Below are 21167 nucleotides of genomic sequence, written 5' to 3' on the forward strand. Positions count from 1 at the left end.
ACACAACGCCCCTCTCTCTTCTTCTTCCCTCTCCTCTGTTCTTGGCTTTTGCCACACACACCTGTCTAAAGTTCTCATCCTTTTGTTCTCCTTACGTCTTCACCAGCTACACTTCTTAAATCCTTTTTAAGCAGAAGCAGGCCTTAAAAACTCAATATTCACAATTCTCCCAGAAAAAAAAACACCTGGTTGATTACAAATAAGCAGCTAAAATTGATTTCCTTCTTTCGAGTTTTTGTTTCCCCTACTCCAGCCTTTTTTACCGCTAGTCGTTTAGTGCTGAGCCAATGAGATTTATTTGCCACACTCCCTCGTACATTATAGTGTCTCTGAAGAATGAGCCATGTCGTCAAGTGAAAGAAATGAGCATTAATGCACAGGAGGAAGCGGAACACACTGCAGAGCCGTCGACGCGCCGACGGCGTGGGTGCGAGGGCACGAGGGCTGGGGACGGAGGGAGGTGCAGAACGGCCTGGTGTTTTAATGGTCCGGTCTTTTCCCCGAATCAAGGGCAGCGAAGTCTTCCTGGTTTGTACCACGCATTCTGCTCTCCTGCCTCTTCCTGCTCCCCGCAGCTCCAGGAGGCGGCACGTGTGTGTCGGATTCCATTGTGTCCTTTTGTCAAAGGCCCCGCGGTTGCCTGGCTTCCAAACTTCATCTCCTCAAGTTAAATCACGCCGCGTTTGTCTGACTGCTTCCATCTCGTCGAAGCAAATATACATTTCTGTTCTGTGAAGGAAGATAAGTCCAAGACGAGCGAGAGAGAGAGAGAGAGAGACCATCAATAGCGAAGCCGTTCCTAAATTTGAAGAAAGGGGAAAAAAAAAAAAACGCAAAGGAAGGGAAGACCTACTTCTGTGCAAAGGAGAACACTTACATAATTACCAAAAAGTACTTTGCACAATGGCGATAACAGTGAACCACTTGGCTAATCACTTTTGCCAGTCTACTTGCTCGTCAGGACAAAAATAGGGGCTGAAATCCAACCGTTTCTGGCTTTTGCACGTTCACTAAGGCGTTGAGCAGCAGAATCTGCTTGCTGTCCGACAGCAGTTTGAGTGGATCAGCTGTTTTGAGTGTTTACCACCATGTTTTTCCCACATTTCACTCTATACACAGATCATTGTCTAAAAGAAATAAATCACTGTGATTGTGCTCTGGGATCAGAGCGCTGCCTTTCACGAAAAGCCCCCTTTACGGCAGTGGTGAACTCTGTAAAACTCTGGGGTGCAAAGCCGGGTGCCTGGAACGCGCCCGTTTTTTGTCCCAACATTGTCTCGTCATTATAAAGCACAAGATAACACTTTGTTCTGCTGAGTCTCACTGGCTTTTTGGGGTGTTTTCAAGAGGGCCTCTCAAAGACCCTTAGAAATAAAGCATCTCCTCCAGTCACAAAAGAATGTCTACACTGGTCCTTGAGCTTAAGCTGCCGCCAAGACACGTGTGTTAGTCCTTGAGGAGCAGTAACTTGGCTCATAATGAGTCCAGTGTGTCCTCTGCGGTATCACAAAGTCGACCTTATCCTTGCCACTTCATCTTCGGTGCTTCACTGCTGCTATTATTTATTTTATCTGCCTCTCTTCATCTCTGACTCGATATTTTAATCTCAATGTATTGCATTACCACCAACAAACACTGGTGTAATTATATACCATTAATGATATAAGTGGTAGAAAATAATGTAATTGCATGTTATTTAAGCGGGTGTTGACTAATAGTACCAGGACCAATTGTAATGAACAAAATAAATGCTAGCTGATCATTTGGGGGGGGGGGGGGGAGCTGTCTTTGTGCCAGGGGCTATTTCTCTTCGGTGAATACAAAATCACATTGCTTTATCAGCATAAACGATGTGTTCACATAATAATCTTAACAAAGCTTGACAGCTCAGAAATTGCTTAGAGAACAACAGGTACAGCACTGCATTACCGCTTTAAAAATAAAATTTAAAGCAATAACGCACGTGTTAGGTCAGAAAAATGATTTTGGTGTGTTAACCGTTTAGAAGTATGACAGCAGAGCCACATTTAAAACTAAACAAACAAATTAGTTTTGAGAGTGAGTGCAGGAATTATGTTTTTTTGTTGTTGTTGTTGTTTTTCGTTTTTGTTTTTGCGCATCGCTCTCCGTTTCGATGACGCGAAACTTTCCCTACACGCTCTAGTAAATGCAGTCCTCCCTCTGGTCTCTTCCTCGACCATCCACGCTTCTCGCCTGCTTCCTCCCTCGACGCCCTCTCAGCGCTCTGTCCCTGCCGCCTCCTCTCTCGCACCTGCACCCATCGTGGCGGAGGCGGCTCTCCTCGGTCGCGCTTCTTGTTCGCGCCAACCAGGACCGCGGGTCGCCCGCACACAAACGCATCCAAATGCAATCTCCTAGTGCTTTCGAGATCAAAGCTCTTCGTCCACCAGGGAGCCCTTTCTTTCCCAAGGATGTTCCGTTTCTCCGAATGGTTCCTCGCAGCGGCTGCCGTTATATTAGTGCCGCAAAAAAGCGGGGAACGCTGATAGTACCGACTGAGCTGTGAGTTTTGCTCCATCTCCGAACCTCAGGAGGAGAGAAGCGTTCGAGAAGCTTTTGCTTTATTTCAAAGCGTTTGGCCTCCACAGCTCACCGTTCTCCTGCTCCTGAAACACTGAACCAACGGGCTCGTCCCGTTGGTGCCAAAGTAAAGGGGAGTCCTCTTCTTCTGCCCAAAGGCATCGATTACCTCTTGGGAAACAACAGCACTTCAGTGTTCGCTGGACATTAGCGCTTGAAACATTGGTCCCTTTGCTCCATTACTGTACGAGAGACAAAGGCATTAACTCTCAGTCAGGATCACTTTGTTTCTTATATCTTTTCTTCTTCCGTCTTACTTCTGGCGGCAACGAGAACGAAGGGTCACGCCTAAGCAGGGCTCCACGTGGTGGTGGGCTGTGGAACCCCCACCCCCACACACAAAGCCTGGCCCGGTGTGCCAAGGCCCTGTAAATGCAGGCAGGGAAAAGAAACCCTGAGCCCCACAGCACAGGGACGTCTTACTGTCACTCCCACATCCTTCCTGTGCGACAAGCCTCGTCCCAGCAGGGCGTCGGAGGAGTTGCTCTCATGTCAAAGCAAGGCAGGCATCGCAAAAGAGGGGGCCCCCGAAGCATTCGCTGCTGTTAGTCCATCAGACTCCCGATGCAGCGACGTCCCTCCACAATGTCCTCCTTACAGCACCAGACGTAGCCTACCCGCCCCCCCATTCGGTCCCTCGCTCGTCTCTCCCCCTCCCTCACTCACTTGTTCGCCTTTACAACGTCTCCGCGGCTCCCGTCCCCATCCAGTTGTAATTCTTTTGTCTTCAGTCTCCTTGGCAGGTCCTTACACCCAAGTGTCATGCTTTTCCAGAGCTTAGAGGATGAGATTTTAGGACTTACATTATGGTGCCACTGACTGCAGTATTTTACTGAGGCGTGTACACACTGGGGGGGAGCGAACACGCGCCGAAAGATAATTCCTTTCACAGGGGCTTGTGTGGCCGAGACGAAGTTAATTACCGACATGAGCTCTGATAGGAGTTTTCTTCTTGCCACTTCAGTTTACTTGACCCACCCACCAGCAGCCTCATCAATCTCAGCCGAATCCAGAAAATTCCTCCATGTTCACGCTCGGCTGAGGCTTGTCGTCTAGCCGGAACGCCTAGCGCAGGTAGACCGCGGGAGTCGGTAAATTCCTCCGAGAGGACCGCGCCACCACCGCGACTGAGTTTCAGCACCGTCTGCTCTTAAGGGACACTAGTGAGAAAATGTGAGGCTCCGCAGTTGCTGACACTTCAGACAGCTTCTCGCAGTAATGCCGGCTTAGATTAAATATGGGGGAGAACCTCAGGCAATTGGACTGCCACTTTTGATGGAACTCGAGACCACATGAGCGAAGACTGACAATGGCGGCACGCTGTTTGCGTGCACCCTATGTGGGTGTGTTTGTGTTTGCGTGTGGTGGCAACGTGAGGACCCGAGAAAGGGACACTTTTGATGAGCCACGCCTGCCGGCTGATGTCCATCACGTCCCCCTGGTTCCGTCCCGCAGCGCCCCTCTCTGGAGCTTGAGGTTGTTGCAGGTCCTCTGTGGTCCAAGTAGGACTTCAGAGCTGCCACAGGGCCTGTGCCAGGGACTTGAAGAAAAACGAACCCCAAATATCCCCCCTGAACCTACAGTATGGACCAGTGAGCATTTTCCAGTCTTCGTTCCGTCTGGGTTTGTAATTATAACCTCTCAACCTTAAATGAAAGTAATGATTTGCATAATTAGGCAATCTTAGTCCAGCTATGCGTTTTTCCAATATAGTAACCTTGAGATCTTGGGAAAACGTACGCTGCCTGATTAAGAGAATAATAGATCCACGTAAGTGATTTCTCGGCTGAGAAAAAAAACCGAGGACCGAAAACATTTATCCGGAGCAGCATTTCATGTTAAGTGGGAAACAAACAAACTGACTTCTTACGAAACCAAATGTGGTTTCATGACACCTGTCCAGTACTGTCTTTAACATCTTTCCACATCTTAATTCGCAATCCACAGACAGATCTCTGGAGGTCTCGTGTAATTAACTCATCGCTTCATGCAGACAATACCGAGTACTCCACAGTGACGTTCTGCCTTAGCTCTTCATCTCTGTATGAAAGGCATTGAACAGGAAGGGGTCGGCAAGGTGAACCGCAAGGAATGTCTCAGTCTGGCTGTCCCTGGCACACAACCTGAAAGCTAACAGAGAGGGTCACGAATGGGATACCATGGAGGAGGACTGACATCAGTGGGTGGAGAGTCTTACAGATCCTGGTATCACATTAGCTATGTATGGGTCTTTTAAAGTCCTCTGTGAAGAGGAAAAATCAGAGGAGCCGCTGTGAATGAGACATTTCCCATGAGCACGTTCCATGCACTTGACAGCCATTTCGATTTACTCTTTCAGCTTGGTTTACCATTTCCACCGGTCTAGTCTCTCAGCCTGTCTTGCTGGGTGCTCGTGATCTGTTTTGTCATCTAGAAAGTTAGGTGAATTCTCCAACCCAGAAAATGTACAACTGCTCAAATCAGTGCGAGACTTTGGACGCTGGTTTGTCAAGGCAGCGGGAGACGTTTTGTAGGGGCTGTTCATATAACGTTAGAGTCGAGCTGCTTGGGTGTTACCAGGAACTGTAAATAAACATAAAAAGTGCCCTTTTTGTTATTTTCTGTGCAATGCGTTCAAAAAAAAAAAAAAAAAAAAAAAAAAAGGCATACACGGATTGACGCATTTGACGTCACTCTGTCTTTCACTTTCTCTCTTCCCATTCCTGTTTTTCTTACCCTGTACTTTTCTCCCTACCCCTTCTTCCATCACAGGGCGACAGTTAACCATCTTCAACAGCCAGGCTTCAATAAAGATTGGGGGCAAAGACAGAGGTCGGCCTTTCCAAGGCCAGATCTCGGGCCTCTACTATAATGGCCTGCAAGTGCTGAAGCTCGCAGCCGAGGGAGACCCCAATGTGCAGTCAGAGGGGAACCTGCGGTTGGTGGGGGATGCGCCATCTGTGCTGACTACCGAAACCACCTCCGCCACCCCTCTGGCAGATATGTCCACCACCATCATGGAGACCACCACTACCATGGCCACGACCACCACCCGCAAACAGCGCTCACCCACCATGAGAGACAGTGTTACTCAGGTGAGAGGGGACACTTTGTGTCACGACAGGAATCACTCAAGTGCTGTGAACTTCTCCTACAGCCGTGACCGCGACGAGGACCGCTGGGCGGCGGACGGCAGACCGACGCGGAAGGAGAATTTCGCGGAACCCGCGGAAGAGCGAAAGTTTAATAAGAGGAGTGTAGCTGGCGAGAACGACAGCGAGAGGGGAGGACAGACCGAGAGCGGGAATGACGGCGTTAGATTATTACATGGCTGGCAGGCACGGCAGGCACGGCAGGCCAGGCGACTCACGGGCCGGGAGATGGAGGGTTTAGATCAAGTTTTCGCTCTGATGGCGGAAGGGTTTGACAGGCAAATGGGTTAGAGCTAAACTGCAGCTTTTACTCTGGCAAGGATTCTTTGTGAGCGTCGTTATTGCCATAGGTCTCGCCACTGTCTGTGTGCTGCTGCGCTTAGCACTGAGAAAACGTGATTTATTGGCCAGCCCTGGATACCACTTTGTCGCACACGGCCCTTGAAGGAATGCAATTAGAACAATTAATGAGTGTGTGCAAAGGATTGTCATACTGAGCAGCTGCTCATAATCAAAGCTGCTGATGTCACGTAATTGCATTCAGGTTCATAGTCGCTGCTAATGAAAGGCTTTGGGTTCTCCATGAAAACAGCCTATTAGGAGACATCACCAGGAAGGTCTGCGTTCGTTTTCTGCGGACACTCGTTCCGTGACACGCCGGCACGCGTTTCCCCGCAGCAAACTTATTTTTGCGAGTCACACTTTAAACGAATGTGGGAATATTTGGAGTCGAGCGCACGGAAGTAATGTCGCGTTAGGCAAGGTGGAGAGTCCTAACCCGCGAATCGCACGTAGGAAAGCGAGAGTGATGCAACCGAGGAGCAGAAGCGAGTTCGGTGCAATATGCCGGAGCCGGCGGGACACGAGCGTAAAATAGAATGCGATGCGGACGGCACCGCCGGCTATGTTATCGTTTGAAAGAGCAGCCCGTGGAAAAATGAGCGCGTGCGGCGACGGGAAGGGGAGCTACGTGGCGCCTCCACCGCGGTTAATTGACCTCTCGAACGCGGCAGGAATCGCGAGGACCGCTCGGTCCAAGGCAGGCGGCAGCCGTCCGACAGGAGCTTTCTCGTCCCTTCTTTCTCGCCACATTTTAAAACCGTGTCTTTCACTCAATAACAAGGGCTAATTAGTCTTTTAAACTAAATGCTCTGCAATAGGAACACATAGATAAAGAGCTGGGGCAACTCAGCTGTGAACAGTCTCTAAATACAAATTAAACCTGACTAATTAAATGTCTGCGCTTTGTTGTTTATACCATGTCAAGACCAAAGAGGCAAAATCTCAGGGCACCGTGTTTCAACTCAGCAAGCGACAGGCTTCTCCGGCCATCGGAATCCTTTCGCGGAGCCGCACCTTATCTGCCCTGTACAATATGACACGGCGGTCTCGGTGGCGAAGAAGTCGCCCAGGCGTTCTCGGCGGTCAGAGCCCCTCTGATGCCCTGCGAGCACGGCTGTGGGATGAGACGTTTTACAGGCCTGATATGCGCACGGCCCCGCCGCTCGGAGTCTGCACCGCAGTTATCTGGACGGGCCCTGTCCGCGTGTCGCTGTACGCGCTCGTGGCGCTGAGCCGCTCTGGAAGCAATACAAACGATAACGACGCCGGGAAGACAGTATTACGGCCAAAAAGAAAAAAAAAAGGAACGGATCCGATAAGGCATCTCAGGAAATTGAATTCTATGAGGAAAGCATCAGTCCCCGAGTGTGTTCCAGGCACTGCACCGAGCACCGTCAGCGCGCTTTTAGCGCCGAGCGCGGAGAAGTGGGGAGAGATGTTGCATCTCGTTACGTGGGAAAGCGAGTAAGGGTCACGAGAGGGTGTCGTCCGGTCCGGCGTGTCACACGGTGCTGTGGAAAGACGCGAGAGCGGTGACCGGCGGGGGTTAACAAGGGCTTACTTCTCATCCTGCAGCCGGGACGTCTGTCGGCGTTTCAACATCAGCAGCGGCAAACACTGTCACGCAATGTCTTTGAAAGAGGAAAGATGGACGAGTGTGACAGGTGTGCTCTGAGCCGCAGTCCCGGGGTGCAGCAATGACTTAGGAATCGACCCAGTGGGAGGGTTGCTTTGCGTCCCATTCTCACCTGCCAGGCTCACGTGAAACGCCGAAAACCGATCGACGTCATCGCTCTACCGTTGCCGTAACGTCGTTTTGATAACGCTACGTAGAGTTCGTTGGAAGTCGCTTTGGAGAAAAGTGTCTGCTAAATACGTAAATGTAAAAGTAAATGTTTCCGTACAATAAAATTTGGCGGGAATCCACAGCAAATGTGATCGAGATGCACTGTTAAGGAGGCAATTACGTGAGCGTTTCAGTAATGAGGTTGAACCCAAACCCTGGCTCATACGCCCTTTGGAATCCGCCCACCTTGTGACGGAAGCTGCAGAATCGGCCTCTGTCCATCCCTTCCATCCATGCTAAGAAATGTCTGCTTTTTCAGTTCCCTCGAGCTCCGTGTTTGTTTTCCATCTTCCTCGGATTGACTGAGTACAATTTTCACGGGTGGGTGAGCCTGCCTGCATTACACTGATGGACTGTGTGTGCAGATTTGATCCAAGCTTGGAGTTGTGATCGGTCCCGGGGGTCAGCGGCAGGACAGCGATGGCACGGGAATGGGGCTGGGGCTGGGGCTGGGGTTGGGGGGAGGGTGCCGGAGCCAATCAGGCAGTGACACTCGAACAAATCTCACTTGACATCCAGGTAACCTCACACACATAGACTGCAGAGGTGCCCTGACAAGTCACCTAAATTGGGTCCCGGGCTTCAGTTCAAATCAAAAACCTCTGCACGGTATTTCGAACAGAAAAAGTACTCAGAACTCATCATTTGTTTTCTTGTTCTCTTACAATTTAATCCAGTAATTAAAATTATGAGTATGCTCAATAAAACTTTTAATTATATGGTGAAAAGATCCATATAATTAAAACCGCCAGGGAATCGGATGCTTTCTAAAGCCGTGGACTCGTTGCAAAAATAGAGTAAAGGAAAAATGTGGTGAAGGGGAGAGGAAAAATATTAACTGATGACTTTAATATCCTTTTTGCCATCAACATGTCTCCCTTATGCATGACAACAGTGTAATTTCAGGTCTTTACTTGAAAGTTCAGCAACAACTCATATGGGAACGATGTGGAGGAAACACTGCGTTGGAGGTGTTGGATCTACGGTGTCGCAAGCAGTGAGAAACACAGCAACCTTTATCTTTCCTCGTGACACTTGTATTTCTTTTTTTTTTTTTTTTTTTTTCGAAGCAGAGCTTCATTATGAGCCTTCCTGGAACACTGAAATACTGAGAACAAAACACACACCGTGGCCTTTTGCTGCACTCAGACGCACGGCAGACAAGGCGCATTTCAACTCGCTGTTGTCTTGTGGCGGCACAAACTGCGTCTAAACCGCCGTAGATGTCACAGGATGGTACTTGATCGACGGAGAGCCCTCCGCGGAGACCGGGATATTGATAGCATTTTTTATGTAAGATGGCAGCGTTCTCGGTGCCTTTCATGAAAGGCGTTATTTGTGTCTGACAGCCCTTCACATTATGCATGCATTAGTCACGGTGTATTTAAAATGTACTTTAAATATACTTGCCCAAGTTGAGTTAAGCAACGCAAGCCATTATTCCCAGGACGTTAACCGACTGTGTGCGAAAACTACTCTAAAATTATGTTTGAAAGTAAACGCAGTAATTGCGTTACGGATGCAGTCGAGCCGAGCGAGTAAACGGTGCAGCGTGGTAGTGTACTGTGTTTCAGTGATGAATCATGTCAGAGCCACGAAGAAATAGGTCATGGATGAAAACGTATTTTTAGTCTCCCAATCCTGCAGAAGGAGACGACTCAGTAATTGAGTAATGCGCTGATGAAGTTTTCATTATAGCTCAGTCTTTTATTCTCTGTTTAATCAGAACGCCATAATCAAACTACGGTAATTACATGGACTGATCGGTGATGTTCCCCTACAAACAGTCTGGCCTCTGCCAGGAGGATAGGCTGCAGTATGTGAAGGCATGCTTATGTGTGCTTATACCACCTCCGAAGCACGTTTCTATGACAACCTATTGTAGCATCTTTCATCCGAACACATTAAGAAGTTTATACAGATGACACACTCCGCCTGTTTCTATGGCACGCACAAGAGATCGTTTTTTCATCTCTGCAAACCCTTCCCTGGCAAACTTATAAATGGGCTGACCTTACTGTATTGGCATTTTATAACGCTTCCCTTACGTTTTTGCGCACTCTTACAAGACTGAAGTTATTTTCCGGAAAACCGGTCGACAGTCATCCCTGGACAGAGATTACTGGCGATTAATCACAGCCCTTCCGAAAAGGACATCGACGTTTCGGCAATACACTTTATTGGATGCTTTTCCACCTGGCTGTAAACCTTTTGCGGAGGGCATGGCGTCTGAGATAAAACCCACACGTTTACAACAAAGATCTATGGGCTGCGTCTGCCTCTTAAATTGAGGATTATATTTCTCTTGATCTGATGAATGATTTTGCACTACATTTTCAAAATCACTGTCTGCAAGGATAAAGTGCTACGTTTAACACCAATTAAGAGAAACTGTTAATTTTTCTTCACTCTTAGTATTTACTCGCAGAATTTTTATTATGTTTGACATCAATTAATATATTTTCGCATAAACAGAAAGATGCACCGTTTATTTGATCAGATTTTTTTCTCTGTGCGGCACAGGATTTTTTTTTTTTTTTTTTTTGTGCTTCTTGATAAATAAGTAAATCCTTCCTTGCTGCTTTTTGGTTAAATTAATGTAATTTGAAACAGCATATGTAGATGCAGGGTACAAACCGATGCGCTCAAATCAATTGCCTGTCATGATCAAGCTGAATTTTCTATGAGTCTGCCTTATGAGTCCAGAATATTAACTTTAGGCCAGGGAGCAGAGTTCAGCAAAAATCAGCAGAATGGTGCTTAATGGAGCGCATGCAGATGAAGTGGAGTCCTTTTATCAGCTCAAACTTTTGTGGAACAAACCAAGTGAAATTCTCTCTGCAAGTCTGACAATTCTACAGAGCAAACAAGTGGAACCAGACTCCGGTTTTTCGCGACGAACCTCCTTCCGGTGGTGACGTGGTGACCTGCTAAGCAGCGCAATGGGACTTGGGTGTTGACAAGGGGTAAAGGGGCTGTAAACCCCTGCCCTTGGTTTGGGTGCCTGCAGAGCCGTCGATCAGATTGACGTGAAACTGCGGTTTGAAGCCGCGGCGACTATTTGCGCGTCAACATTTCCATGAAGTCGCTGGGTTCTTCTCACCTTGCCCTGCCGTTGTTCTTGGCACATCGCTGATGTTTAATTGCGCATCTCTTTCTCACTCTATCCATGTTCCGCTTTCAGAATACAGATGACATTCTCGTGGCATCGGCAGAATGCCCCAGCGATGATGAAGACCTAGAGGAGTGTGAGCCAGGAACCGGTGAGTCCATTCTGGCGGTTCTGTGCAGCGTTTCCACGGCGACAAACAACAACAACAACAATTCGTCCCCCCCTGTACCCTGACCCGTCCCACACGCCGCTGTGATTGGTGACAACATCCCCTGACGCACAGACGCAGCGTAGCTCGAATGGTCCGCATCCCGCACACCCAGCAGTGAACAAACTGGTTGGCGCTTTCCGCTGGCCTGTGCTGCCTTGCTAGATCTGGCTTGGCGTTGTGTGAGGAAGACATTTTCTCCACAGCCTCCAGCTCGACAGAAGTGGCCTTGCGAGACTGGAGCCGCATATGGCTCACAGCTGACGTCACTTCCCGAAAGGCGAAATGGGCTCCGCTCTTTCCCTCCACATTTCGTTAAACGTTAAAGTCCCTTTCTGTTGAAGAGCTGCCAAGAATGAGCACAAAAGAGGACCTGACAAATAAAGAATTAAATTCAAAAGGTATAGCCATACAGAGCGCGTCGTATGTGTCTAACAACAAGAAGGGGTCTCGAACTGACAGCGTGTACGTTGTTCTAACAACCTGGTAATTAGTCATTAAAAAACGAAAAGTGCCAACGGTGCAACGGTGCGACGCTGCAGTTACGTTACAATGCGATCCTGTATCGGTCCGAGTGCAGTCGGTTTTCTCGTATTGAAAAGGTAATATGAGGCAATGAACACACGTGCAGCGAAACGGGACGCAGCGGCAATCAGCAGCAGAACGACTGTGTTTTCTGTCGCACGCTGAATATGTAAGTGCAGCACGTCTAGGACCGCACGCTTAATGAGAGCAAATGACGTACATTTTTAATAGTGTAACGTTTAATGAAGTGCGTAAGTTTCTTTGTCAGGAACAGAACAGCTTTCCCTACGGGGGTTTCAAACTAGCAACCTTCTGGTCCAGATTCCATGTCTATGTCATCGAAGTGACTGTTGCTGAATGGTCAAACAGGTGTGTCACGCTCTGGTTGCAAACCTCTATTCATAGGGGTTTTTTAAAACCCTGCAGCACATCTATCACTGCTGCATCTGACTTGCAAATAAGATTATTTTGCAGACAATGATTCATGAAGCGAGATGGTCCCAAACAGCAGCATTGCAGCTCTGAGGCCTCATCATCTCACAGTGGATATGGCGTCTCTTCCAGGGACCGGGGCAGACACCTAAGTGAACGTGCGGAATTTCTGAGATCCCTCTAAAAGTTCATGAATATGGAGCGTTTCACGACTGCCTTGAGGCCAATTAATCCTTGACCCTGCCAGGTTGCCCAGATTACATCATTAGACACACCCTGCAGCTTTTTAATGAGCTGCCTTTACTAGAGTGCCAAAGATACCATCAAACATTAGTCCCATAACCCTGAGCCAACTTTATTTATGTTCCCTGGCCAAATCACAGAATTATCATTATCTTCCCCTTCCACCGACAGTCGGAGGAGTCGACGTTTACCCTGCAGACCCCAAAACCACGTGACATATCGCTACTGAATTTTGCTGGGGAGCCATAACCTGCTCCTGCACATTGCTGGCATCGTGGATAGGAGCCCGAAACCTTAATGTTGTGAAGTATAGTTCAATAAATAAATAAAATGTTTTAAAAAGAGATGAAAATACAGAAGGTTTGTTTTAACACATATCTTTTTTATGTGTTTGGACCAATGAGCCCCTCTGAACCCTTTTATACCGAGGAGTAAACAGTTATTCCAGCCAAATGAAAAAGGTGATACATCAGGACTGAACTCATACTGAGAGGGAAACTGGCCTCGTGACAGGATGGTTGTTGTGTCAAGTCCCAGTTGGGTCGCGACTGATGCAGCGAAACGCCCTGCGTTTAAATGTCTAGCAGCGTACAAATGTATTTACAGTTGAACAGGCAGTGATTAAGCAGTTCAATAAAATCTAAAGCCAAGAGAACCCAAATTGCCTTCAGCGCCAAAGGCCTTCTTCCATCTTCCGAAGAAACGTAAACTCCAAACGTAGGTCATAAAACTCCATGCATTATGCCGCAGCAGCCTGTTGTTATTGTTAAAAATCTACTGCAATATGAAATAATATCTCCTTATATCTTTTTCTCCTTTCAGCTGTAATTTGATTAGAACAGTAAAGGGAAATTAAGTGGACCCTATCAGGAGCGCGAGGCTCCGACGTACAGCTTTTTAGATGAAAAGAAAACCTTCTGAACAGAACAAGGCTATCTCCACTTGCAAAAGATTTCATCATGAATGTATGAGAAGTGCCCTTTGCACACTCATTGTTTCTGGCCAATGAAATGAGTTTTCTGAGAGAACTGTGATACGAACTATTATATATGTGTTTGAATGCACACCGGCTAAGACAATTGTGTTGAATAAAAAGCGTTCCTTTCTCCACACCGAAAGCGATTACAAATTAAACGCATACACCTATTTCCCATCCTTGGAATAAAGCATCCATCAGTGCAAGGTAAAATTGCAGTCAGGAAAAAAGGGATTAAATTTGTATATTTCAAGTGCTGTTTATATGGCCCGGATTACAGATTCTGCCGTCATCCAGAATGTAATATGTCTGCAAGGCGTTTGAAGGGCGAAAAACGATTGCACTTAAGTGAAGTGCACCGTGTCAGCTGAAAAGTCCAAATATTTAAAAACCTTTACATCGTCTTTGAGCTGCTTATGGTGCGAACATTAATTGTGTATACTTTGTCAAGCATACACTCTTTTCCCCTATATTAGCTGAGCAGGAAACATCTGTTCACGGCAAAGACAGGAGAAGGAGGCAATGACACAAAAATCACACATCTCACTCTTACTGTACCTTTTTTTTATAAATCAATTTTCTGGCTCAAATTACTTTTTAGCGTCACTGTTTTCTTGTCTCTCTATGGTAGCCTGTAATCAACTAATGTGTTTTGTTTTTGCTTGGATACATCTGACAGGTGTTTTGAGCGTTGCAGAAGTGGAGTAAACTCCCTTTCTGTTGAAATGAATGCAAATCAAGTTTGTTTATTATTGAAATTTAGGGTTAGGGTTTTGGGAGATTTTTTGCACTTAATTCCTAGCCAGTCAAAGACAGAACACAAAGGTAATTGTTGAAATGGATCAGAATGGTTTTTTTTTTTTTTTTTTGGTTGTTTTTGACCTTTTAGGAAGCATTAAAGAACAGTGCCATACACACAGCCATTGCCGCAACCCCTCCTACCTCCGCAGCGCCCACAGCCTCCGCACCCACACACCTGGCACAGGCTTGCCTGGAAAACCACAATCAGGTGGTAGCAATTAACTAACGCTGACAACAAGGATTCGGGAAAGTTGAGATTGGGGGGTTCATGACGATGAGCTTTTCTCTTACCGGACATTTTCGAGTCCAAATGCGGCAGGAAACTTAAGATCCCATTTACTTCAACTGTGTATCCGTATCTGTTAAGGTCCATTGGAGAATTAGCCAAGAATCTCATCTGGAAAGTCACACCCAATAATTCAGCAGAATCATATGAAAATTATACACATCTGATGCAAAACTGCACATGCCTTAGGGCAACACTCCGTGAGATTCTAACCCCTTGCATTTTTAATGCATTCCGAATTACCCTTATTTACTGAGCAAATACCCTTCGCATGGAGTTGCAGAGCCAACAACAAACCACCCGGCAATTTTCGTTAAATCCGACCCCTCCTAACTTTAGATACCGCATGAAATATTAGTGCAGGCTGAAGTGTTACATTTAATTTGTTTACATTTACGTTTATTCGTTCGGCAGATGGTTTTCTCCAAAACGACGTACAGCTCAGAGTAAACAAAGCAGCATTTCGGAGAGCTGTAGGTAGAGACACTCGATTGTCCAAGATTCACGGATTCCGGCAAAAAGTTTGTCACAACAGGTCTGTCAGGATGTCTAGCGGCACGTGAGATGTGAGGTGTCCGCTGTCATGGAGATCAGTCGCAGAGCAGTTGTTAAACGACACTGAAGCCCAGGCTGTGAACCACACGATTCTGTGCCGCAGATGTGGAACAGAAAAGTTAATCTCGTTCCTTTGGCAGAGTTGTTAAATGATTTATGTTCATTGAATGGGTTTTACGTGGTACCTAAGGCAGGATTGGCTGTAGCTGCTCTGTGTGTGTGTGTGTGTGTTTATGATTAGTTCTGAATAAGTCATTTAACAACAAACAAAACAATAACCACCGCTGAGGTGTTCTCTGTTGTTACTGGTCATTAATTCAAAAAAACATAACGCAATATTCATTATTCCTCAATATCTATGAAGTTATTTTCTCAGGAGTATCTGCAACTTAATTATATTTCTGTTCCATCAAAGTTTTTTTTGTTCTCACATATCTGCTTCTGATCATCAATACTGTGCAAAGACAAGAGTCTACAATTTACCTCTATTGTGGAAGTATAAAATCTGCGGAAAACTCTCTGCATTTCTAATTTGTAACGGTCTGTGCTCTAAATATAAACCCACGAGGGTTTTCTTCCTGAGCTACAGTTCCGGTGGAAGGTCCCTGTTTCCCCTTCAGTGGTACAAGAACAAGTTCTGTAACCGTAACCCAACCCTAACCCAACCGTAACCCTAACCGTAACCCTAACCCAACCCTAAGGGGATCACGGCTGCAACCATCCAGTCAACAGTCCAGTTTCCTGGTGTCTACCAACTTGTGCTGAAATTGAATAAATTCAATGCTTTTCTCCAAGACTGAAGAGTACGGGGTTGACAGTTGAATTCAGAGCGATGGTGCCTTAACAGGAAGTAGGGTTCTCGGTTTCCGTTGGGTAATGCAGCTTTGTCACGAGGACCGTGGAGGAGCAAATAGATTTTGCCTGACTAATAGTCCTGTATTGTCGAATCCTTCATGTGCACAGTTCTTGGCAGCTCTTACCGTGCTTCTCCCATTTGAGATATTATATCCAAAGTGCTCATAAAGCAAAAGTGTCGGTCGAATACTTCTCGCTATGGGGACAAATGAGTGTTGTTATTGAGTCTTGAGCGTTGTTATCAATCACAGCTGCATGAAGGAAAGGTCTGAGATGAAAATTAAAGACAACCCAAAAGGTTTCAAAGAAAATGGTTACTCATTCATACATGTGATCTTTTCTCACTAAATGCAAGTTCCACACGAGTCAGAAATGGTCCGCACTGACGCGACGCCCTGGGGATGGGGTTGCTCCTCTGGCGCTGCAAGCGCAGCCGTGCGGCTACCTGTGTGTTGTGTGTGAAGGTTGAGTACGCTTGAGGGACAAGCTTTCCTAAGGCCTACTTGTCCATATCCCTGCTTCTCACTCAGGTGACATTGTACCTACTCAGCGCTCGAACCCACGCTGCGTTTCGCAAGTGCTGAAGCAGCCGGTGCTGGCTGTCAGTTTCGTTCTCCATCTGTGTGTATGTGTGTCCGTTATGGGTGTGTTTGTGCGCGTGTGAGTGCGTGAGTGTGTGTGTGTGTGTGTGTGTGTGTGTGTGTGTGTGTGTGTGTGTGTGTGTGTGCGTGTGTGTGTGTGCGTGCGTGTGCGCGTGCGCATGCCCATTGGGAAAGGCCACAACCTGTCACCGTAATGTCTGTGCCTGTCTGTTTATTTCGTGACAATTTGGCCAGCGGGGGAAAAAGTAAACTGGCTGGCAGGAGATGGTTCATAAATTCATCACTGTGAATTTATTTAGAAGCAACTCGACTTGTTTGCAGTCAGTGTCTCGCTCGTTCAGTCACTTGATCAGTCATTTATTTATTTGTTTGTCCTGTCATTTGTCTGTTTATGCATTCACATACACTTACTGAAGCATTCATTTATTTAAATGAACAGCTTATTAAAGGAGAAAAGGGAAATATCAGCCTTAATAGCACAGAAAAAGTTGACTTATAACAAAGCAGTGTATAACAAGGCAGTGTGTGTGTGTGCGCTGTGTGTGTGTGCTGTGTGTGTGTGTGCTGTGTGTGTGTGCACTGTGTGTGTGTGCGCTGTGTGTGTGTGCGCTGTGCCTCTCCACCTGTTGATGTTTAACGTCTTGTTTCGCTGCACGCACCGCATTTGTCCCCTCTGCCCTAAGGAAGTACGGTACTCTTCCTTCACACACAAACGCTGTTGACGCTCTGAACGACAGGGGGTTTTGACCGTAAACGCAACGTTTCTATGACGACACCGTTTCTTCCTTTTTCCGTTTCTTGTCTATGACTTCTGCTTTTTCTATGGCTGCAGTAACACTGTTTTGTAAATAATGGAGTTTTTCAATGTTTCTTTTGCTTTGTGTCTGGGATTTCTTGTTAAAGCTTGTAAGAAATGCAAGCTTATGATAACCACCCCCCCCCCAAAAAAAAAAAAAAAAAGTCGCTGGCCAACGCTGACACCATATTCAAGTGTTAAACACTCACAGTGGGGGCTCTAGGTTGGGAAGGGAGGAAGCCTGTATGCCAATCCCTAGTCAAAGTGTCAGTCACCCCCCCCCCCCACCCCCCGACCCCCCCATAACCCCTTTCAGACCCCAACCGTAGTGTTACTTCACTAAACCTCTGAATCCCACACAGGGCCTCTCTTTTAAATCCTCCTCTCCCCTACAAAATGTTTCCAGGTCTTGAAATCAGCACAAATTCATTCTTTGCTCCTACAGGATGAATTTGTCAGTTATTTTGTCAAAACAAGGGAAAAAGCTTTAATTAAAAATTAATCCTCCATTTCTCTCAGATAAACTGAAATGTTTTTAGTGAAGCGCTGTACGGGAAAACCTGAGATTAGCGAAATAACACTCTTTAGAATAAGACTAATATTTTCTTAGTGCATAAAGGGGTTGTTTCATTGCTGATACCTTAATTATAGATCCAGTAAAAGTTTTTATGAGCTTAAATTGCCCCGTGTAACCTCAGTTCACTCGTAAATTGTTGTGCATTTAGTCTGTGGGGCGTGTCATGTGTGTACCGTTGCATCCATTACTGTACTTTTCAAAGGTGATTCACAGAAATACGTTATTTTCTTAGACTTGTTCAGTTTTAATGCATCTATCTGCCTGTAACCTGCATCTAACCATATTTATCATTATGTGCATTGAAGCAAAGTGCTGCTGCATATGTTTCTATGTATTTTAAACAACAATGTTGATATTCTTGTGCTATTGTCTACCCCAATAACTGAAGCACTGCGGTACGTCAAAATCGCACAATCAGGGTAATGTTGACAAGTTAAACCTCCTTTATTATTGGTACCATTTCACTGCGTAACCAGGTCTAAATCACAGGGCTCTCACTGCAGAGGGTGACGTCAGCGAAAAGCAAAACTATGTAAGGTACCTTCCTTTGCACTGTAAATATTGTAAAAATTAGGGGCGGGGCGGTGGGGAGGGCTGGGAGCAGGACTAGAAGGCAAAAGTAGACATGAGGAACAGCTCTCCTCTTTGGTGACCTGCTCTATCTATGGTCACGGACACGAGATGGTCTGATTTGCAAAGGGCTGTACGCCATGACACCATGCGCCTCTTTTTAAAACATCATTTTAAAACGCACATCTCAGGAGTCAGTGAAAGAGTGGAAAGGGGGAAAAGTTGTGTTTCTACCAGAACAATCTTACACAGCTTTCTTTTTGTAATTTTTTTTTTCATGCTAAAATCATGCGGCCAATTTGTTGATGTAAGTGACCTGAACTCTGTGGTTTGCTATCTTATTTAAACAAGAGACAACAAAGAAGCCAAAGCATTGAGACAGGGAGCAAGGGCAGAATCAGAGAGAGCAGTTCTTGCTTAGGTATTTTAACTGTTGTTTAGTTTTCTTGTGACATTTTTAGTGTAATACTGATGTACTTTAGTGATTTTAGCTATTCAGCTAGATGAGCTCAAGAAAGATGTTGAGAGCAGTTAGCAGCTACTGATTTTTTGTATCTTTTTTCTATATTCATATACTTAGAAAGATTTGTGTATATTTATGAATTGAGAGCAGTCAGTTGAACTTTTTAAATAGAGGACTAACAACTAAATAAAATCTAACTATATAACTAACCTCTTGCTAAGTCTTAGTGCTGTTCTAATGAAGGTTATTCTTGTGCTGTTGTTGTTGTTTTACTTTGAATGTTGATCATCTGACTGTGCGGCAGGAGCCTTTCAGATCCGTACTGATGCTTTTTCTCCTGCCTTCTCTCTTTCTTATCCTAGGAGGAGAATTAGTGTTGCCCATAATTACAGTGGACTCTCTAGACCACCCGTCTATCGCCACCCGTTACCCCGTCATCCCCCCGCCCCCCACCTACCGCCCCTTCCTCACCCTGCTCGATACCACCAAAGAGTCCCTGACCCTGGCCAATGCCCGCACCCCCTGCCCCATGGACCAGGAGGACTGTGAGGACCCTATTGAGGTGTCGGCCTACGGCTCGGGGGAGATGACCGAGTCCGATGACGAGGATTATTATAAAAACTCCCCCCTCGTCACCGACAGGACGGTCCTGCCGCCTCCCCCAGCGGCGGAGGGCGGCGTCCAAAATCCCCGCGACCGCCACTTCTCCAGGCCCCCAAACTCAAACCGCCCCCCGCCCTCCTCCTCCACCACCCCTACCGCAAATCCTGCCCAGCTGCCCCGCCCCAAACCCGGTGGCGGCAGCCACATACCCGCAGGCAAAATGAACACCCGGGACCAGGTCCTGCTACCCCCGGCACCCCCGTCCTACGAGCCGGACCACGGCGGGCGGCACCGGCACGGCCCGGGAATAACCCACCCTCCCAATTTTCGCAATGTGCCCACAGCCAACCCCACAGCCTCGGGAGAGAGAGGCCCGCCCGGCGCCGTGGAGGTCATTCGGGAGTCCAGCAGCACCACGGGCATGGTGGTGGGCATCGTGGCAGCCGCCGCCCTCTGCATCCTCATCCTCCTCTACGCCATGTACAAGTACCGCAACCGTGACGAGGGCTCCTACCAGGTGGACCAGAGCCGCAACTACATCAGCAACTCAGCCGCACAAAGCAACGGTGCCGTGGTCAAGGAGAAGCAACCAGGGGCCGCCAAGACTGCCACCAAGAACAAGAAGAACAAAGACAAGGAGTACTACGTCTGAGAGCGGCCCCAGGGAGAGAGAGAGAGACAGAGAGAGAAAGACACAGAGAGAGAGAGAGGGAGAGAAAGAGAGAGAGAGAGAGAGAGGGGGAGGAGGAGGAGGAGGAGGAGAGGAGGGAGAGAGGAGAGGAGAGGAGAGGAGAGGAGAGGAGCATGTACCAGGGTTTTAGACTGGATCTACTCCCAACGCATCCTCCCTCAGTATTCCACACACACCATCAGTCTAAACTCTGCACTTTGGCCAAACGCTCCTCTCGGCCTTCCTCTTCTCCCCAAGGTTGATATTGCTGGGATAAGAGCGCGAGGAGTCCACAACGTAAAAGTAAATGCTTTCATCGTTTCTTCCGTTTGGGTCAAGAAAAGTCATTTCATCCGATCTTCTTTTTTCATATTCTTCAGTGGGTTTTTCTTTAAGTTACGGTTTTTTCATCACTGACTCAGTAATGCAGCCCATTACTGTTGTAACATAGCGAAGATGGCCGACGAGTCATCCTTGTTTTCTGTAAATACTGTACTGCTTAATCTTTGAAGGGACGGCAGCAGGAGTTAGGGGCTGAGCTCAGCTGAGCCAGGACCGGTAACCGCCACCGATCGAGAAGTATGACTTTTTGTACAGGCGCTAGCGAGTAGGGACGGCGTGGAAGTTCGCCGGGGACGACGACGACGAGACGGCTCGGCTGGGCAACGGCGGCGGGGGCATCGCCGCAGGCCAAGCTGCCCCCGCAGGAGGGCGGGCGCAAAGCGACGTTCCGAGGAAGGTTTGCAGGGCACGTCCTGACATTCCGGTGGTCCGCTGCCCCCCGCTTCCCGCGCCGCCCGCGCCCCCCCCACCCCCACCCTCCCTCGCCCGTCCGCATCTCTCCTCATCTCTCACAGCCCTCCTCTCTCTGTCTCTCCTCATCCATGGTGCTAAGGTGCTATTGCAACATTATTCAGCTGTCTTTCGAGCATGTCGTATTCATTTACTAAAAACAAAAGGCCGTTTCAGTGCT

The 21167-nt window shown here is 47.3% G+C and overlaps 1 protein-coding gene across 6 annotated transcripts in view; it reads left to right on the plus strand.

Moving 5' to 3' along the window:
- Positions 1–20240, plus strand: part of LOC108934388 (neurexin-2-like) — a 300595-nt gene extending 280355 nt beyond the window's left edge. For 3 of the 6 annotated variants that reach the window (XM_029251051.1, XM_029251052.1, XM_029251053.1), the window contains 3 exons: positions 5353–5675; positions 11105–11183; positions 19284–20240. In XM_029251051.1, the coding sequence (XP_029106884.1) occupies positions 5353–5675; positions 11105–11183; positions 19284–20176 (1295 nt within the window). In that variant the 3' untranslated portion in view covers positions 20177–20240. The remainder of the gene's footprint in view (positions 1–5352; positions 5676–11104; positions 11184–19283) is intronic. The other 3 variants (XM_029251056.1, XM_029251054.1, XM_029251055.1) reach the window with 1 other exon arrangement.
- The last annotated feature ends 927 nt before the right edge of the window (positions 20241–21167 follow it).

Source organism: Scleropages formosus, chromosome 4, assembly GCF_900964775.1.
Source record: "Scleropages formosus chromosome 4, fSclFor1.1, whole genome shotgun sequence".
In the NCBI taxonomy this organism is placed as follows: Eukaryota; Metazoa; Chordata; class Actinopteri; order Osteoglossiformes; family Osteoglossidae; genus Scleropages; species Scleropages formosus.